The sequence below is a fragment of the Manacus vitellinus genome, unplaced genomic scaffold (genome assembly GCF_001715985.3).
Source record: "Manacus vitellinus isolate BGI_N305 unplaced genomic scaffold, ASM171598v3 scaffold_53_pilon, whole genome shotgun sequence".
Taxonomy (NCBI): Eukaryota; Metazoa; Chordata; class Aves; order Passeriformes; family Pipridae; genus Manacus; species Manacus vitellinus.
The window spans coordinates 1162657-1182178 of record NW_021940637.1 but is presented as its reverse complement, the minus strand read 5'-3'; the positions used below and the strand labels follow the sequence as shown (position 1 = coordinate 1182178).

Sequence of the window (19522 nt, the reverse complement as noted above, 5' to 3'; positions counted from 1 at the left end):
ACCACATTACAGCCTCATACCCTACTGTGTGGTGAATCTTCTGCCAAAAACAGTTAACGGATGCTGTGTGATCACATGGGGAAGAGAAGGGAAATAAAAACTCCCTCCTCCCACAGAGAAATTATTTTAATATCCTCTATACCAACTTCTTGGCAGTGTCAGAGAAATAAGAATAATTTTAGGACTGTTTCAAAGGACTAGAAATCTATAGAAGAGGACTTGTGCTTGGATGTAGAATTTACCATTGCTGTGAACGGATTTGGAAAGAGAACTCTGTCCATTCTGGACTCCTTGTGCACTCCTGGTATGCAGTGTGGATTACTAGAGCATGGCATCAACACCTGACCCAGTGGCTATGTGGAAATACTGCTGAGTCCAAATTCAATCATTTTAGGACAATTATTTAGTGTTCCTTCTGTCTCCCAATTTTCACTCCTCTAATGCTCACTATGCCATACAGGAATGATAAATGACTGAAACTTTACTGGGGCTGGATAAAAGGGAAGTTAATGTCTTTTTCTCTAAAACTATTTCCATCTCACTAATTAAGGTTTTAGTACTGCCCACAAACAGATAATTCAGAATGCAGAAGAAATATCAGAAAGGACACAAGGCACTGACTGGTCTTGGAATGTTACCATAACATAAACTTTCATAAATAGTATGTTCAGCAAATAAAAATACAGTATCTGATCTCTTTGCACTGCAAGTGGAAAAACAAGGGATATTCAATATCAAAGGTTTTCCTTTTTAGCACGGGCTAAATATTTTTAGCAGGTTTAATATATTTTACAGGCTAAAGGAAAGAGATCTGTTAATATTTATAGGCCACATTTCATCTTCAGAACAAAATAGCCTTGAAATAGTAACATCAATGTATTTCAGCACTTGCAGGTTTAAATCCATGATTTCTTGGCTGCACAGTGATGTATGCAAGGCAGGATTAGGGCAGAGCAGTGGATGCTGTGCAGTTCCTGCAGGGAAGGAGGGGTGACTCCTCCGGAGGTTCCGGCGAGGGCGGCCAAGTGCCAGCCGGACACACAGCCCCGATTCTTCCCGAGGCAGCCCGAGCCTGGAGAGAACTGGGAACGTCTGGGGAAGTTCCTGCCCAGCCCAAAGTGGAGCTTTGCTGGATCCCCTGGAAGCAACCTGCATTCCCTGCCCGCCCTGTGCTGCCCACAGTACAGTTCACACTGTGCTGGCACGCGGGGCACCCTCCGATGGCTCCAGCTGTGCCAGGGAAACACAGCTGGGCACAGTCCCAGGCACTGCCAGATGAAAAACAGCTACATCTGCAGCTTCACACACCTTCTGCAGTGTTTGAAAGGAAGTTCTCTGAAAAATGATGAAAAATTCCTATAAATCTCATTTTCTGAATGCATTTATTTGTATTCCTATGAGAACGTTCCAGCCTTGCCCTGAAGATGAAATCTACTGCTTGTCCAATCATAGACCTGTTATTTATCTGCTTTGAAAGTTTAACTGGATTTTATTTTACTTACACGTTGGCTCTTCTACAGTTTCCAGAGCTGTTTGGAAACTAATTTTGCACAAGTACTTCCAGTTTCAGAGACTGCTTTTTTCCTGCAGTAATCAGTATTTTGGTATATTATCTTATAGTTGGTCTACCCGGCCTCTAGCCTACTACACCAAGAAGACCTACAAGGTGAGTTTATCCTGTGAATTTACTGATATACCATAATGAAAGTAAGAAAGCACTGTATTGTTAAAGACATTTAGCTATGGCCCTCTGCAAGAACAAACTTCACACTACATTCCCATCTTGTTTCCAGCAGATTCTTACAGGAAATAGTTCTTCATTTTCTAATTCTCTTCTTTTTGTGCTGCAGCCTGTTTTCAGGTCAACAGTGGTTCCCATTTCCATACTACCCCAAGTATCCCTTTACACAGTGGAAAAGAAAAAGGTAAGTAAAAAAAAATATGTGAAAACAATTCCTTCTTGTGTGAGGAGAGACTGGCTAAAATATTAGATGAAGGGGTTAAATTTTCTCCCCCTGCAGTCCTGTTAACTCCCTTCAGGCACAAGGCAATCTTTCATTACCTTAGTTTCCCTGTTGTATTAAAGGATGACATTTACACTTTGCTACCTGCAGATTGCTTTAACACTGACATATATGGCCTTTGGATTAGAAGATCCTAAATAGATGTAAATAATCTTCTAACTCTGAGAAAACGTTTTGCTTCCCTTTTGAAAACGTGTTCTGATGGACACCTGAGAATGCTCTAATGGACACCTGACACACCTTTTGCCAGGTTAACCCGACAGACTGAACAATAAGTAAATAGTCAGATCAGTTCCCAGAGAATATGAATTAATACTACAAATCCACCAAGAGTCCACCAGCATTTATAAAATTACCCAAGTGCCACCAGTGACCAACCAGCAAATGCACAGTGGAGAGAGGTCAGGAGCAACACTTGGCTGCTCCAGGTGAGAATGTCCACAGTCCTTTTCCTTGGATGTCCCTCTTGGCACATGAAATAGTTCAGAGAGCAGAATACTTACTAAATGAAGCAGTATTTGGACTTATACCCCCACCCCCTAATGGGCACAATATTTTTAATAGATACCCAAAAAAAAGAAAGCTTTCCCAGTCATCTTTTAAAACCCATTTCTAAAAAAGAACTACTTAGAGCCATCCACAATCCCAGTCATGAATCAGTACTCTGGAACTGAAAAAGGGATACACAGTGCCTATCAAAGCAGGATAAACCCTGTCTGCTTATTGCCATTAGTGTAGTACCACTGCAGAGCTTAGAAAGCACTTGGATCAGTGCTTCCTTAGTGCAAAAGATTTTATAAATCTCAAACCTTAAACTAGTAAAACCCACTGAAACAATCTATCAGCCGCAGCAGGAAATCGGTGGTCTTATAATACTAAAGTGGCTTAATCTTAAAGGTGATCTAAAAAGGCTTTTTACCTGCCAACTACTAATTCTGGGTTCTGTCTTTCTTCTGTAACAACTGACAACATGACTAAGAACTAAAATCAGATAAGAAATTGCATTCCATAAATGGTTTTAGTTGTTTGTGAAGACACAATCAGTTTGGGGGAGAGGAGTGGGTAAAGAAATGTGGTATAAGCAAGGAAGCATAAAGGGAAGACATATTTAATGATTTAATTCTAAAACACATTTGCTTCTGTTAAGCAAATAAATAAACCTACCAACTGGATCACATTTTAAATGGAATTTATAAAAAAGAACTTTTCCATTTTTAAATTCCACGGCCCACTAGGTCAAAAAGTGTTTTCTGTTCATTAGCATACTTCCACTCCAATCAGAACACCTCAAACCTTCCTTTGGGATGGACAAAAAGTATTGGCATTTGTTTGGACACAAAGAATGCATTTAGCACTCTGAGTCTGTACCCCCTCTGTTCTGTGACATGACCTTTCTCAGTAACTTTGCAGATCTCCTGAGAGCTGGGCAGGGTTTACCTCCCAGCACTGGCAGGGTTTGCTCTCTCAGCCAGGTACAGTAGCAGTTAAACACCAAATCCTAGAGCAGCACATGGTGTTCTGGCTGAAAAGCCAATACTCTCACCACTTTTACAAGCTTCTCAATGTAATAATACTCAGTGCAGACCTACTGCTGTTTGCTCCTTTCTGCTGACTCCTCTTCCTTGGTCTTGGTTAAGTAGGATCCTGTACTTAGTTCTGTTACAAAGGTGCTTTCCTGTTATTTTTTCCTGTATTACATTTTGCCATGTAAACAGATACAGTCTGGACTAAAACTCTTGCCTCAGGAAACTTGCCCTCTCATGCTTTCCTTTACAGAAGGAGATAAAACTACCCTTCCCTATTCTTCCATTTTGTAATATGTGTTGTGCAAAGGTAACACATTTCAGTAGGAATAGACTGGGCTTATGGTTGACTCACAGACACTCCTCTCTTCTTAAAAAGCCAGTTCAGACTTGAGCTCCCACTGCTGCCCCCTTGATTTCAAAGAAGCTCACAGACATATGAGCCTCAGAGTAGATAAAGAGTTGTGTAAGTTTGGAAAGAACAATAACCATGATATCTGAAACTATGTTTTAAAAATATAGATGTAAGCATCTGCTAGATCCCTGGGTTTCTACAGGAAGACTGCAAAAGAGACCTCAGATCTGTGATGAGAGTGAGCTATACAGTGGCCACAACTCTAGTTTGTGTCTAAAAGGGTGCAGCAATAACAGAGGCAATAAAGGAAGAAACTAAGAAAGCAGGTGGAACAGAAGATTCTGTCTGAAAGCAAAGGAACTTTTAATCATGTAAAGAGAAATGAAAACTGTTAAATTTAAGATCAGTCAAAAGATTTGAAAATATTTTTAAAAATTTAAAAGTCTGAGTTTCTCTTGTGCTTCAACTGAGACACAACTGACTAAGTTACATCACTTATGATCTCAGAAAGGACCTAAAGTGGAGGCACTACAGCTTATCAATATTTTCATTTACTTAAACATGCACATTTCTACTTTCTGACAATCAGACCTTAATGTTCTTTGCTACCCTAATGGTAGCAAAGAAAAGCAAAACACAGAAGCTACAAATCTAGAAGTCTTAATATGCTACAAAATTAATCTTGCAAATGGAAGTGCTGATGATTAAGAAACAAAGCCAATTCCTTCCCCATGTGTTTATGCAGGTGTGCCATCTGCTGGAGATGGGGCATTTTCTTAAGTCAAACCTCAGTGATGGATTTTTATTATTTTAAAATACATCTAAGATTCAGTAGCAGGTTTTCAAGCTATTGAAAAGACTATGTAAAAGATACTGCCTGCAGGCTAGTTGTATATAACTGCAAGGATCTGAACTTCTCAACCACCAGTAACTTATACAAAATGCCACCTTCAAGTATATCAGCAATTTATGAGTGATGGAAGTAATCACAAAACATACAGATTATTACCTTGGTCTGAAGACAAATATCCCCAGCCTGGAAAGTCGTCACAATTTTAGGATGAGGGTTTTAGAATCCAACTGTGGAGACCCCAGAGCTCCTTGGCTGATGCTACAGACTCCCTGAGCCCAACTACAAGTAAGGCACACACACCATCTGCCCACTGTAAATGGATGTCTCAGGAAAATTAAGAACAGGGCAGGAGTGCATAATCCTCTTTACTAATCTGTTTCTTTCCCCATTTTCATCTTCAGAGTCTCTGGGGCTGGATGTCCTTTCCCAGAACTGCAGGAATGCAGGTAAAGTGTCAGCTATCACCTGTGTGACTTTAGTCAGGGAGTTCCATCCATCTCCCTGCACTCTGCTTTAAGAACACTGGATTTGGTTTCTTCCAAATCCGGCTCCAGCTCTACCCTGCGCTCCCTCATTCCGGTACCAGGAAGGACAGCAAACAATCACCATCCATCTTTTCCATGCCATTTATGACCTTATAGATCTCTGTAACAAAACCCCATTAGAACTTCCTCCCATTATCACATTTTTCCCCAGAATGAGAAGTACCAGCTTACTTATTTCCTAACACAGAAGTTACACGTAAAATTATTACAGATTTCCTTTCCTGCCTTCTCTGAACCTTTTACAATTCCAGCTTATCTGTTTGGAGACAAAGAACCAGAACTGCACATTGTAATCAAAAGATGCAGATGACCCAGGTATTTGTACATCACATTCTTTGTTCTGTTTTTGCTAGTTTTTAAATAATTTTAACAAAGGATTTCTATGAACTACTGAGAGGACTGAGCTGATATTTTCTTGGAACTACCTCTCACATCTGCAAATTTAAGGCCCACACTTTGTATGTGAAGATATAATTGAGTTCTGTCTTCCCTCTCTATTGTGTAGCACTCAATATACACTGGATTTCACCAGCCATTTTATTGCCTCACTAACTCTCTTCAAAATTATCATTCAGCATCAGCTCTTGTCCCTACTGTCCTGAATCTCTGCATGATCATCACACTCTGTCCTCTCACTGCTTGCCCTCTTTCTCCAAGTCACTTGTGAATATGTCAAACATTTCACAACTGCAGAACTCTACTGGTGACCTCCCTGTTCTGCCAAGGACTGAGGAAACACTCCACTTCTTTTCAACTTCTTAACTGCTTTCCACTTAAACTACAGCTATATAGTTTCTTTTAAAATCTTTGGTGATAGACCTTGTCAAAATCCTTTTGGAAATCCAAATATTCTGCATCTTTTCCCAACTGGTTTCAGTGAAATCAGAGAGTAAGAGTTGAGCAATTTTCAGTTTCAAACTAAGGAGAAGGAATTTGTCACTGAGCACAGGTCTTGTTTTAATCTTACCATCCAGCTGTTTTCATCTGTGCCTTATCCTAGACAACAAAAAGGTCTGTTCTTTGAAAAGCTCAGTGTCAGACTGGAAAACATCATATGCTTTCACCTTTCTTTCTGATCAAATGCAGGCCAAATATAAGATTTTCAGCCCCAGCATTCCAGTGCTGAATTTTCACCATCAGTCTGGAAGTGCAAGACTGGAACCTTCTCGTTTCCAAGTAAGAAAAGTATGAGCACATGTTTTCTTTACTACAGCAACTTCCATGGTTTAAGATACACAGTGTCTTCAAAAAAAATGCATTTCTAAGGTCTGAGCTTTTGTATTAGAAACTAATGTGTAACTCAAGATGGCAACATGCCCAACATTGAGGGAGAACCTTCCACACCTGCTCTGCTGGGAACTTCAGAAGCACTTCTGTAACAGACAGGGTAAAAAAGCACATGTTTAAGTAAAGAAAGTTTAATGCTTACTTGGATTTAAATGGGGAATCAGACACAGCATTTTTTGCTTCCATCAAGCTCTCATATTCCTTTGCCCTAGAGGAGAAAATATTCATTATTATTGACTATTGTCTAAAGTGTACAGGATGTAATATTAGTGACAGGGTTCAAACCTTTGGGTTTTTCCTGGTTCACAGTAAGGCCCAGCGTTTCTGTCAGAGTTGCCCTGTCAGAATCCAGACTGGTGCTGAACTACTGGCCATTAGCAATTTATGATTAATATTACTGTTTTAGAATAACATCAGTATATAAATGGCATATTTAAGTTGACTTTTGAAATGGTAGAAAACTGCACAAGTGATACATAGAAATGTAGTAATCTACTGCCTATTATAAAATTATTAGTGATATAACAATTTATATTATGATGTATAAATATAAAATATATAATTATTATATAAAATATTAGTGATTTAGACATGTAGTGCAGATCAGATCAGTACATCACAGATTATAATTAACATATAAATATTTGGTTATATTTACAGGCAAAGGAGCATTTTTATGTAACTACTGATTGTATTGTAATATAATAAATTTTAGGCAAACGACACAGAAACACCTCAAAGAATGACTGTTTTACTGCTGGAAACAGAAACACAACCTCTTTAGTCCCTTAAAACTATTATTTACACTGGCTATATGCCAAAAAGTAGGAAGAGGGAGACGAGATGTTTTTCCACTGCTTGTTTTCACTCCAGCCAGCCCGTGCCAACAGGTGAAAATCACGATTTGCTCGTGGACCAAAGCAGGATTCACGGTGCTAATCCTGCAACCTGCTTTTAATAACACACACACACACATAAAGCAAAACTAATCCAGGCACTGCAGCGATGCAGATGCATTTCTCTCAGGTATATAGAGTGAACTTTCCTTTATATTTTCTGTTCCCACAAATGGATGGAGTTTCCCAAAGCCACTCAGATCTTCCCTCGGCTGAACCGTCCCAACTTACGCTCCACGCAAATATTGTTACATCACCACCAGCTCTGATTTGTGGGTCATTAATAAAGCCATTAATCACAGCTGAATTCAGTATTAAACACAAAGGTGAGATTCCTTTATTAACCTTTTGCCTTCTTACCCAGAAACAACACATGTCAGCTTCTGCACAGACAAGTCAGCCGAACTTGAAAAATCACCCAAAATACCTGTTACTAAATGCACGTGGCTGGAGTGCTTTAAATCCACTGTAAAGCACACACCAACTATATGGTAGCCACCTCTCATGCTCAAATTTGGCTTTCATCAGGACTCCTTTTGCCATGGGAGTACCCAAATACTCTTCTGCCAGCAGCACATCCACGATAACCTGAGATAATTTACTCAGCTATATATCAGTTGTTACTGATAGCACCAGTTAAATGGCTTAGGGTTATAAATATAATTAATAAGACTAACAAAACTTCTCAACATATCTAATATCCCATTGATCACCATTTGTCCCCTCATTCACCTCCGCCCTTCATTGCTTTGATATTGCAGGAGTGATTTAAGATCTGGAAACTCAGGAGAGCAACAGGAACCTATTTGGATGCAGTTCTTATTTTTTTCCAGTTTTAGAATATCACAGCTTCCTAGAAACTGAAATGAATGCATCATTTCAAGAGCTGAGGTGTAAGGGTATTTGTTGTAACTGTTTCTTTTTATAGGGAAGAGGGAGACTTGTAGATATGTACTAAAACATGGTCTGTAGATAATCTACTAACACCTACAAAACTCCAAATTCTCAACATCAAAATACCTTTGCTTTATACCACTAATGGACATTTTTATTAGTAAGCCTTTTGTGTTGACATTAGAAAACTCATCGTGAAATCTTCAATTTAACTCTGAGTTATCTTCCAGGACAGCAGACCACTGAAAAGTTTAGTCACCCTTTAGTAGGAAAAACAAGCCTAATGAACATGGATTTCATGTCTTGCCAAGATAACTCCTCCTAGATTTTGAAGCTTTCACTGTATTTTAAATAGTACATCACCTTTGTACAATGATGTCCCTTTATTACTGTTTTAATTACAATTTTTCATGACGAATATGCTGACTCACCCAGCAGTCTGACACGTAAGAACTCAAGTTGTTCTGAAAAAGTTTTTCTCCTCTCAGTGCCAATAACAAACTATTTATCATTTGAACCTGTATTCTGAGGTCTGACAAATCTTTGACTAAATTCAACAGAAGCAGCTCTGGAGACTGGACCCAGTAACTGCATTAAATCAACAGGTCATATGAATAACTCTGCATCTTGAGCAATCAGAAACCTGGAAGAACGTTATCCAGTTTCAACAGGGTGTTCCAATGTGCTGTTCAGACAGTGGATTTGCTCATTCAAAGAGGAAAGCAATCAGAAACAGTAATACATTGTAAAAGTGTGGTGGTTTTGAAGACTGATGTGCCTTTATTAGCACCATCATGAGTTAATAAAACATCTCATTTTTACTGGAGCTCTAAAAATCCATGCAGGTGTTCTTCTCTTCTTTGAAGCCCTTCTTGCTTAAGAAGGTAGGGAAAATACATAACAATGACTCTTACCTACTGAGAAGTATTTTTAGAGAGAAATGCAAAAATATATTACAATATTCAATTAAGTATTAACCTCGGCTGGGCACTGTTCAGCTCTAGAGAGTGACACTGCCAGTTCATGATATAATGATGTCCTGCACATCATACTGATTTGCAGATGTCACTTTTTAGACTAAGAACAAATTGCAGGTCTGACAGCTCACTTTCCATTTTAAGATATTTTTATTCTTCTTGTTGTGACAGGCAACAAAAAATGATTAAATTTAGTCATGGGATTTGACACCACAGCGGGCTGACTCCTATTTGTTGATTACTATTGATTTTCTTTGATACTTCATTTAAAAATCAATAGCTAGAAAGAAAAATAGGCATGGTTTACACAAATTTAAACATGCTATTGTATGCTAGAAGAGGCTACAGTTTTGGCAGGGCACTGGCATCCAATTATGAGAAAAGCTCTTAACAGGTGAAACCAAGGGCTCCAGATCGATATTCAGTTTTCTTTCTCAATCAGAGAAAGTGGCCATAAATTAGGCTCATCAGTGTTATTTTCAAGACACTCCCAAAGCAAATAATTTTACATTTTTTTCAGCCTTCCACTGCACTCATACTAAAGGACAAAAGGTAAAGTTTAGAACAAAACTTAAAGGAAAAAAAAAATAAAAAGGAATTTGTACTACCTGGAGTTCATCCGTGCCTTTAGCTTCTTGGCTTTCTTTTTAATTTTTTGTTTCTCCTCTCCATCTTTTAATGGTTCCACAGGAACAGAACTCTCAATCACAATGTCCACAATGTACTTCTTTAATGACAGGTGCTCCTGCAGAAAACAGTGAAATAATATTTAATGTTATAGTATGTGATGGAGGTCACATATTACCTTCCCAGGAAAAAACAGTATTATTTTTGTCCTGTTTATAATATCTAACAAGAGGTTATGAAAATGAAGTCAAATTTTAAAATAGATCTTGGGAAAGAGATTATTTTACACTGGAGAGAACAAATAATGGGTATTTTCTAAAAAAGGAGAATAATTATTAAAAGAAGAATAAATACTGTGCCTTATTTTCAAGAAACTTGTCATTTAACAAGTATGAACTCCAAGCTGACATCTTCTCTCCTCCAAGCTGCCCTTTACAGCTACATGAAACCTGCTCTACTAATATAGCTCATTATATTAAAGAAGCTAATTCTGGTTTTTATTTTAACTCTTCATGAAAATCTAGACTTGCCTTAACTTTATTAAAATACATTGAAACTATTCACTACTTACAATATTACCATTTATTAGCGGGAATATTACTTTTCCTCTCACAGGAACAAATCTGAATTTAAGTAAAATATTGGTAAAATCTCCGCTTCCCACAGAAGAAATGCTAATCAATTAGTTTAATGCCAGTTATTAGAATGTATTTACACAATTTTTAATACACTGAGGTTTATATCTGTTTTCTTGTAGAATACCAAACATATTATGAAGTACAGGTTACCACTGCTTATTAGGATAATTTAGCCTTGAATATGATTAGGGTCACAATCAGAAGTGGTTATTCCTTCCTTTTTGGTAAGTATCCTTAAAATTCAAAGTAAAAGGTGAAGTGTTAAAAAATTTATAGACAGTATTTTCCAGAAAACAACCTATATTTTCTTTCACTGATTGAGGAAAATACTATGCCTGTTGAAAACAAAATAAATCTCTGTGAAATTTCCTGGAAAAAGACCACTTAGTTTTTGGAAAGCATTGCTGCATGATATAACCTAGCAATATATATTTGGTGAAAACAGTAAATGAAATAAGTATCTTAAATCATATAAATGCAAAATGAACACTGAATTAATATTAGACATAAGTAATCCAGCATAATACTCTAAGTAAATTCTAAAAGTAACATCGACTTTCACTTTGCTACCCTGGATAACTCCCAGCACACCTGAGCACTGTATTTGAGGAATACTGAAGTTCTTCAAACTGTGCATGTTGTTATATATTGCTACAGCCACAGGTAACAAGATTCTAACAGCTTCTGTAAGCATTTTCCCTGCCCTTAATATTATTTAATTTTAGCAAGAAGTACTTAAAAGAAAACTTCCTAAAGGTATCTCAGAAGGCTGTGCCTGTGAGTCTGAGTCAGGAGGGCAACAGTTTGTGATGAGTTAGTTCTTAATCCACCTGCAGCAGTGCAGAACAGAATCAAAGAATCATAGAATGAGCTGGGTTGGAAAAGACCTCTGAGATCATCAAGTCCAACCCTTGATCCAACCCCGCCGTGGTTCCCAGCCCATGGCACTGATGCCACATCCAGTCTGTCCTTAAACACCTCCAGGGATGGTGACTCCACCCCCTCCCTGGGCAGCCCATTCCAATGGCTGAGCACTCTCTCTGGAAAGAATTTCTTCCTAATGCTCAACCTAAACCTCCCCTGGCACAGCTCCCCTGGCACAGCTCAAGACTGTGCCCTCTTGTCCTACTGCTGGTTCCTGGGAGGAGAGACCAACCCCCACCTGGCTCCCCCCTCCTGTCAGGGAGTTGCAGAGAGTGAGGAGGTCTCCCCTGAGCCTCCTCTTCTCCAGGCTCAACAACCCCAGCTCCCTCAGCCTCTCCTCACAGCACTTGTGTTCAAGCTCCTTCACCATCCCTGTCCTGGCTATGAAATCCAAGTTCAATTTTGTTTCTTTAGAGAGATGTGGCCCACTTAAAAATAGCTTTTCCCCTAAATTTCCCTTAAAAACCAGAAGCCTGGTCATAAGGCTCAAACTTCACAGGAAACAATGAGTTTGAGCCTGTCAGTGTTGAGAAAAGAAAGGACTTCCTCAGAACAGACTATGGCACTACTGCTTTGCTACCAAGTTTCTGGGTACTTCACCTGTGACATCTATTAAAAAAGCTATTTATGAATTATTTTGGTGGGATTGGGGAGGTACATCCCTGCTTTCCAAACGGCACCAGTGCACCTTGGCACCACCCTTAGCTTAGCTCATGCCTCACCAGTGAGATGCAGCACTTGTAACACACAGAACAAAGGTTACTGTAGCTCCACATCTTTGTTCAACAGTGAAACTGGGACTTTGGTTCATCAGATCTTCAAACTATTGTTTCTTCCAAGTGACAGCAGAGCAGAATGAAGAGGCCACTGCCCTGTGGAATGGCCCCCACCCTCGAGAGGGGCAGCACTGCAACCACGGGGTCACACTTGTGCTGGGCAGGAATCAGGGAGACAAAGCTCTGCATCCCCTTCCCAGACACTCATCTCCTTTTTCATCATCTTATCTGTGGCTTAGCAGAGGACTTGAAGAGAACTACAGGGTTCACCAAGCACATTCATCCCCCAGCCTGTGGGGCCAGGAGAGCACAGCCCGTGGTCACACCCGTTTGTTCACCTGAACTCAGGCACCTCCGGGAAGGATGGTTCTCAGAGTTCTCAGCTTTCACGTGTGGCGGTTTGGGATATTATCAGACCTCATACATACAGCTCATTAAAGGCAGACTAGAGTAATAATACCTTGTGTCACAAAAACAGTCACTTCTTGTAGGTCCAGATCAAAGCGTGGGATTAGCACAGTGGGCAGATCGACACCATTCAGGTGTGAAACAAGTAAAATTAATAGCTTGGTGTTGGATGACAACTGGTACCTGAAGAGAGCTGCTGCCACAGCACCCTTCAAAGCAGGGGGAAAATATTTACTCCCAACCTCCTACCAGTTACCTGAAAATATTAAGGTCTGAAAATCCACTGAGTCACACTGAAGTACAGGATGTCCCATCCTTTAAATAACTAAATTAATGAGTAATTTTACCTCCATGGTCATTAGTTGGACAGGTTAACGTATCACAAAAGTAACAACCAAAGGGAGTGAGGTTAGTGCAGTGTTTTCAAAGCAAACTTTCATTTAAGCCATAATGAAACTCCTCAGTCTCAGGGGGTGTATTTCCAATAAAGGTAATGCAGAATAACTGGGTAATCCAGTCACTTCTTCCTGAAAGCCTTTCACTATTTTATGTTATTATTTTTATATAAGTAAATGCTATATGCTGTAAGAATTTCTGAGACTAAATTAATTTACCCTCTCCCTAAAAGCATTCTGAGTTTGTCTTTACGACAAGTGAAGGGTCATTATTGGCCTCATTCTGTGCTATGCTGAGCACATTCTGACCCCAAATCCCCAGGTCTTAGTAAAGCACCAGATCTTTGGAGAATTTAGGCCATTAAAAATGCAAAGTATTATTAAGTAGAGGTTCTTTTTTACTGAAATCTTCTGTCATTAAGATTTGTATTCACACCTACTTGAAAATGTTCAGTGAGGTTTCAGTCCTATCAGTTTTAGCTGCACAATTTCTCTAAATCTCTGTTTTAAAGGCTTATGAATTTTGCTGGTTCTGTCCTAACAGAACACTCCCTATCTCAGGATTAAAACAGAACCAGCTATGATGGTCATTATGTATCAGATTTCTGCCATCCCTTCTCATACTTGCCACTCATCCTCTCAGCTCCACAGCTGAAATCAATGCTGGCACAAAGCAAGGGATCAGCTTTCCCAGAGATGGCAGAATCTGTGCCACAAAGAGCAGCCAGACTGTTCCATGCTGGGATGTACAGCTGCAAAATATGGAAACAAGAACAGAGGGCTAATGTATTTCTTCATGATCCCCTGTGAATGTTCCTCTGTGTATACTAAGATGATGATGGCTCAGCAACCCCTGAGAGTAGAAATACTCCTGCTATTTCTCTCCAGTGTTATTTATGTGCATTCATCAAAGCTTAGGGTTACTTCTAAAAATCCCCAGGTATACTGGACCTGCTTCTTAGAGGGACACTCTCAGTCTCTAGCTGAAAAAGCTATGAAGCAGAAAAGTAACATAGTAAATATATTCCAGGTGATATTGAACTGCATTCTGTACAGACACATGTTGTTATTTGACAAAGCCATATAACCTCTAATAATTTTTATATAATGCCGAAGTAATTTTTAAAACAACATAAATTTCCTGTAAAAGTTCCAATAGTTGGTTTACAAGCAAGGTGATAAAGACTAACATTAAATGCACATGTAAAACTGCAGCCACCACGAAGCAGACAGAAATTAGGTTATTTACAAAAAATGACTTTGCTTTTCCTCCCTTCTCCCTCCATCCTCAACCGGTCTGACTTTCAGTCACTGAGAATCCTGAAACTTCCCAAATGCGACAGATGGGCCTCATCTACAAACTACAGGAGAAATTGAGTTGCCCAAACCATTAAAGCTAAAACTAATAAGGTCACCCCTGAAGTCACATTCTTGCTGGTTATTGCCTAGTCCCATTCAACTGCCTGAAACAGAAAATCTACCCTGCTCGTTTCATATCGTGTTGATAATTTTAGTTGACTAAGCACTTCTTATAACCAAGCTTTTCTCTCTACACTGAATTACACTCCTTTTTCTTACCTGACATTTACATTTACAGGAATAACAGCATTACAATCAACATCCTCTGCAATACATTTTCAGACTGTAGAACAAATAGAATTGCAAAGTTTTTCCACGAGCAGTGTAGCAAATACTACAAAATGCTGAAATGCTATATAGCTGAGTAGGGTCCACTTCTGCTTGGATGAGGAAAACCATACCATAAACTGGATTGTGAACCTCAGTAATCTATATAAAATACAACAGCTGGAGAAGAAATTTCCTAATTGACATCCTCTTCATACAATACCTATTCACAACACCAATACTCTTCACTAGCTCTACCCATTTAATATCCTGATTCCAGCAGCAGCATCCACGTATCTGTGTCCTTGCAGATGAAACCTTGGATATGTAAGTATTTATCAAAGCAGAACACAACTGCAAAATTATGTTCCTACCCCATCTCTGACTATGACACTTCTTGGCTGTCTGTATTACATATAAGCTATTATTTCACTACTCAGCAAATATCCGTAGGAACATTATTAAATTGTGCAGTGTGCCAAACAGAATCCTTCCCAACAAAATTCCTCAGTCTGAAGTTAGGACCAAGTGTAACACAAACACTGATTTCCCGTTCCTTTCTTGTTAAGTGTTGCCTTTTCATGAATTCTGCCTGGGGCAAGCCTGAGTAGGCAGGACAATCCTGCAGCAAAGCCTCTGAGCCAAGAAGAAAAGCCCAGCCTGGCTGTGCTGCTGCAGGGCAGCTGGAACTGCATCCCTGTGCTCCTGGGCACACTCTGGTCTGGGCTGGCTCTGCCACATGTGCAGGAACAGCCAGGCTCTGAAAACCCAGCCAGGTGCTGGCAGGAGCAGGCAGGACCAGCACCCAGCACATCAGGTATTGTCTGGTGCCTCCTCTGAGCTCTGGAGGGTCCCCCAGAGCAGCTCTGCAGTGAAATCCTCTGTCCAGCTCCAGGCAGGGGAAGGTCTGACTGTCCCCTGTCGGTTTGTCCTGCACAGAGTGTGAGTCAGGGCTCAGTTAACCCTGGTTCCATTATTTATAAACTAACCATGTCATTTAAGTGGAAAACCTTCCCAGCCACTGGACTTTCACTCGACAAACTGAGCCAGCATGACCTTCCTGAATCTGAAGAGTTTATAGAGGTTTTTTCCTCTGTTATTTTTTCATTTTCATTCCCTTCCATATTTCTGGATTCTGGCCAGAACTGAAGCAGGAGTGCCAGAATACCATAAGACTGGTTATTCTTATTATTTTTGTATTCTTTCCAACCTTGAATCCCCAAGTTGTGAAAGAAAAGGTATTCTTATAAGTTTTGTAACCCAATTCTTCAGACCAAGGTAACTTGAAAAACATCTGACTCTAGCTATTTACCTCAATTCCATATTCAGAGCACTCAAACACTTGTTGTTACTTGCCCCCTTATATCAGCATTAATATATAAAGAAATACTTGTAGTAGCTTATATCATATAATAATGGCTGTCATTCATTTACCATTTTAATAAAAAATACATAAACTGAGTATTTTCCATAAGGGTAAGGTACATAAGGAATATATTCTAACAAATCAATTGGTAACTATTCTGAAGGCTACTATACCTTTTGGTTCTACACCTCTACCTGTTACAAAATAAACACCCCCCTATAACTGCAGAAAATCATTTAAATATGTTTTCAATATTTATTACCAATGTCAGGAATAATGGTTTCTTACTTGTGTATATAGTCACTTATGGGATATCTTTGCCAAATTTTTAAGGTTTTTAAAGGTTCAGTTCTAAATCACATTACCACAGGAATATTTGTTCATGATTTTACTACATGTTTCAACAAAACTCCTCAATATTTTATTTTTTCCTCACGGCCTAGGACAATATTTAGTATGGAAAACAGATGCTGAAGCAGACTGTGAGTTATATCAGAAGCATATTTCGATTTTAAATAATGACAGCTTGAAACACAAATGATCATTAATTCTTAATCATAAAGAAATCAAATACTGTTATAAGACCACAAGTGATGATCCACTTCAAAATATGAAGATTCAGATTAAGAAAAGGTATTTACCTGTTACCATTAATAAGAGTTATTATACTTGATACATATATGAAGAAACAGGTTATAAAGTAACGAATATTCACATACTATTTCCTTCACATCTTGAATTTAATTAATTTTTTTTCATGATCCTGCTTTTCAGCATGCCCAAATTAAATACTATTTTTACTTCTAGTACCGACTTTCAGTCACCTTGCTTGTCCTTAAATTCAATGATACAACAGTCTGCCACTAAGATAAATAGCAAATAATACTCATAATAGTAGGGTCAGATATTTCTTCAAATTTTTAATATCATTCCCTTTCCCACTTGTCGCTCCAAAATGGGGCAACAGAAAGCAAAGTAAAGGTGTTTCCTCTGTGAGAATGAGAATTCTGCCTCCTGGCCATGGAAAGCATCCCTGCAGACGAGGGAGGAAAGCTGGAAGGCACTGACATTATCCTGAGGCTGCAAGGGCAACTGAGAGAAACAGGGAGATGAGAGTGCACTTGGCCCTGCCAGCAGTAGTTTTTCTTACTGGCTGTGAATATCCAAGACATCCAAGCCAAAAAGAGGAAGAGTGCAGCTGCTGGCACTGATCTATCACAATTAAAGGCACAGCCAATAAACAATCACGTACGTTTTTGCCAAGAAAAACAACACTTTATAATAAATTAAAGGTAAGAAGCTACTGCTACACAAAGTACAACAAAGCAGAATTGATGTATGGAGCACTGAGAGACCTTCTGCAAGCTGCACCGTGGATTAGACTTTCTAATTACTTGATTGTTCGTGACAGCTTCTTCCAGGACAGAAGCATTCACAGCAGAATGACATGGTCTGAGTTCCTGGGCTGAAAGGACCACAGGTATCCAACAGATATGAAAAATCCATAAACAAAAAATGGACCACAGATGCTTGGCCCAATTCCACTCCTCTAGCAACACACAACCCTTCTCTAAAAAATAATCCTTCCTTCCTCAGGAAAAAAACATTGAGTAAAGCCAACTCAACCAGAACCTGAGGCTTTACTGGGATGGGGGAGTTCTTGTTTGCAAGTGATTTACAGGTTGCTTCCACTGAGCCACAGAGAAGAAAAATGGGCTACTGTTGGAGAACTATAATCAGATGCCAAGAAAAAAAAATTACTTTACAATGAAGTCTATATTCTGTAAGTTTGGGGATAAAAGACACAGGAATATTGTTCTACATATGACCAAACTGTAGTTTGCACCACCATACTACCCAGGACTGGTTTCAGTGCTCTGTACCACCAGAGTTGAGTCAGGATCATCTCCCTGTACTGCACTGGTCTGACAGAGCAGGCAAATGTCCCCAGAGATGAAGTGCAAACACACCCCAGGGCTGCAAACATTGGGCACACAGACTTCACAGTTGGGGCTGCCCCTTCCCTGGAAGTGTCCTAGGCCAGGGTGGATGGGGCTTGGAGCAACCTGGTGTAGTGGAAGGTGTCCCTGTCCATGGCAGAGGGTGGGAACAAGATGAGTTTAAAGGTCCCTTCCACCCCAAACCATTCAGTGACTGTGAATACAAGTAAACATGTAACACACACGTGAATGTTCCAGAACAAAAAAGAGAACTATTAATGTGTGTAATAATTTTTAAAAGACCACATACCTGTGGGTACAAATACCTCAAACTCCTCTATTAGATGACACTAAAAAATTAATAATCTTTATTATTATTATTTTCCACTTTGCTTAATCATATCTTTTAGACAGGTTACCAAAGGAGTTCATAGAACACTATTATTCATTTAAATAGAAGAACTTGAAAACACTGATTCAGAAAGGAAAACAAATGCATTCTTTTCAATACTGTTAAGGCTGAAGCAATTAAAAAATAGTTATATTTAATTGTTAATGAAAACATAGCAAACAAAAAAAAAAAATTTAGCAAACTCCAGGCATCATCATGTCCCAGACAAGAAAGTTCCTTGTAAATACTGAAGAAAAAGAGCAAGGGTAAGGCATGAAACTATTCCCACATCTCTTTCCATCAGTAATTTCCTCTGCAACAAATAACGGAAGCAGAACACAACTTTAAGAGAACAGCTCCATTTCTTTCAGAACGACAACTCCTCACCCTAAAAAGCTTTTAGAAATTCCAGCTGCCAGGAACACCAGCTCTGCCCGTGTGCTGTGCTGGCTGTGACCCCCACCTGGCTGGCACAGCCCTGCCCAGGCTGGCTCCCAGCACGTCCTGCAGCAGCACCAGCCTGCCCGGGGGAGCTGCCAGCACAGCACAGGCTGTAAATCACAGCCTGGGCCCTGGGCAGGGCTGTGCCAGGCAGGCTCACACTGCAGCCCTGGCCAACTGGGCAGCAAACACTCCTGAGGGAGCTTCAGGCACTGGCCAGCTGGTTTTTTCAAAGGAACGTGGGTGGGCTCAACCAACCATGTCCTTATATAAATCCTCACATTTTAGTGCTGTCAGTCTTCAGACAACAACCACCTCTCTGCTCCATCATGGGATTATGTTTTCATTTGATCTAAATACACCTCTTAGAAGTTCTTTGTTTCATTTATATAACGACAATAGAGTCAGTTTTCTTCCCTGATAAAAAAAAAAGCACATTTTTCACATATGCAAACAAAGGTTCATTAATATTCCTCCATCCTGCTTCAGAATACATAAAATTTTAGCATGCACCTTATATAAATTAAGCAACTCCTGCCAAGTTATCTATTTCATCTGGTTTTTAGAAGTACTTTTCACTTATTGGAAACATTCATAGACCACATGGCATGACATGATTTATATTCTAAAAGTACC

At 39.4% G+C, this 19522-nt stretch overlaps 1 protein-coding gene across 7 annotated transcripts in view; it reads right to left on the bottom strand.

Annotated features, from left to right (window-relative positions):
* Positions 1-19522, bottom strand: part of SCAPER (S-phase cyclin A associated protein in the ER) — a 141542-nt gene that overhangs the window by 69998 nt on the left and 52022 nt on the right. For all 7 annotated transcript variants that reach the window (XR_001921809.3, XM_018081506.2, XM_018081504.3 and 4 more), the window contains 2 exons: positions 9963-10099; positions 6730-6795 (listed from right to left, as the gene is read on the bottom strand). Coding sequence is in view for 6 of the 7 variants with exons in the window: in XM_018081506.2 (XP_017936995.1) it covers positions 6730-6795; positions 9963-10099 (203 nt within the window). In the remaining variant the exon portion in view is untranslated. The remainder of the gene's footprint in view (positions 1-6729; positions 6796-9962; positions 10100-19522) is intronic.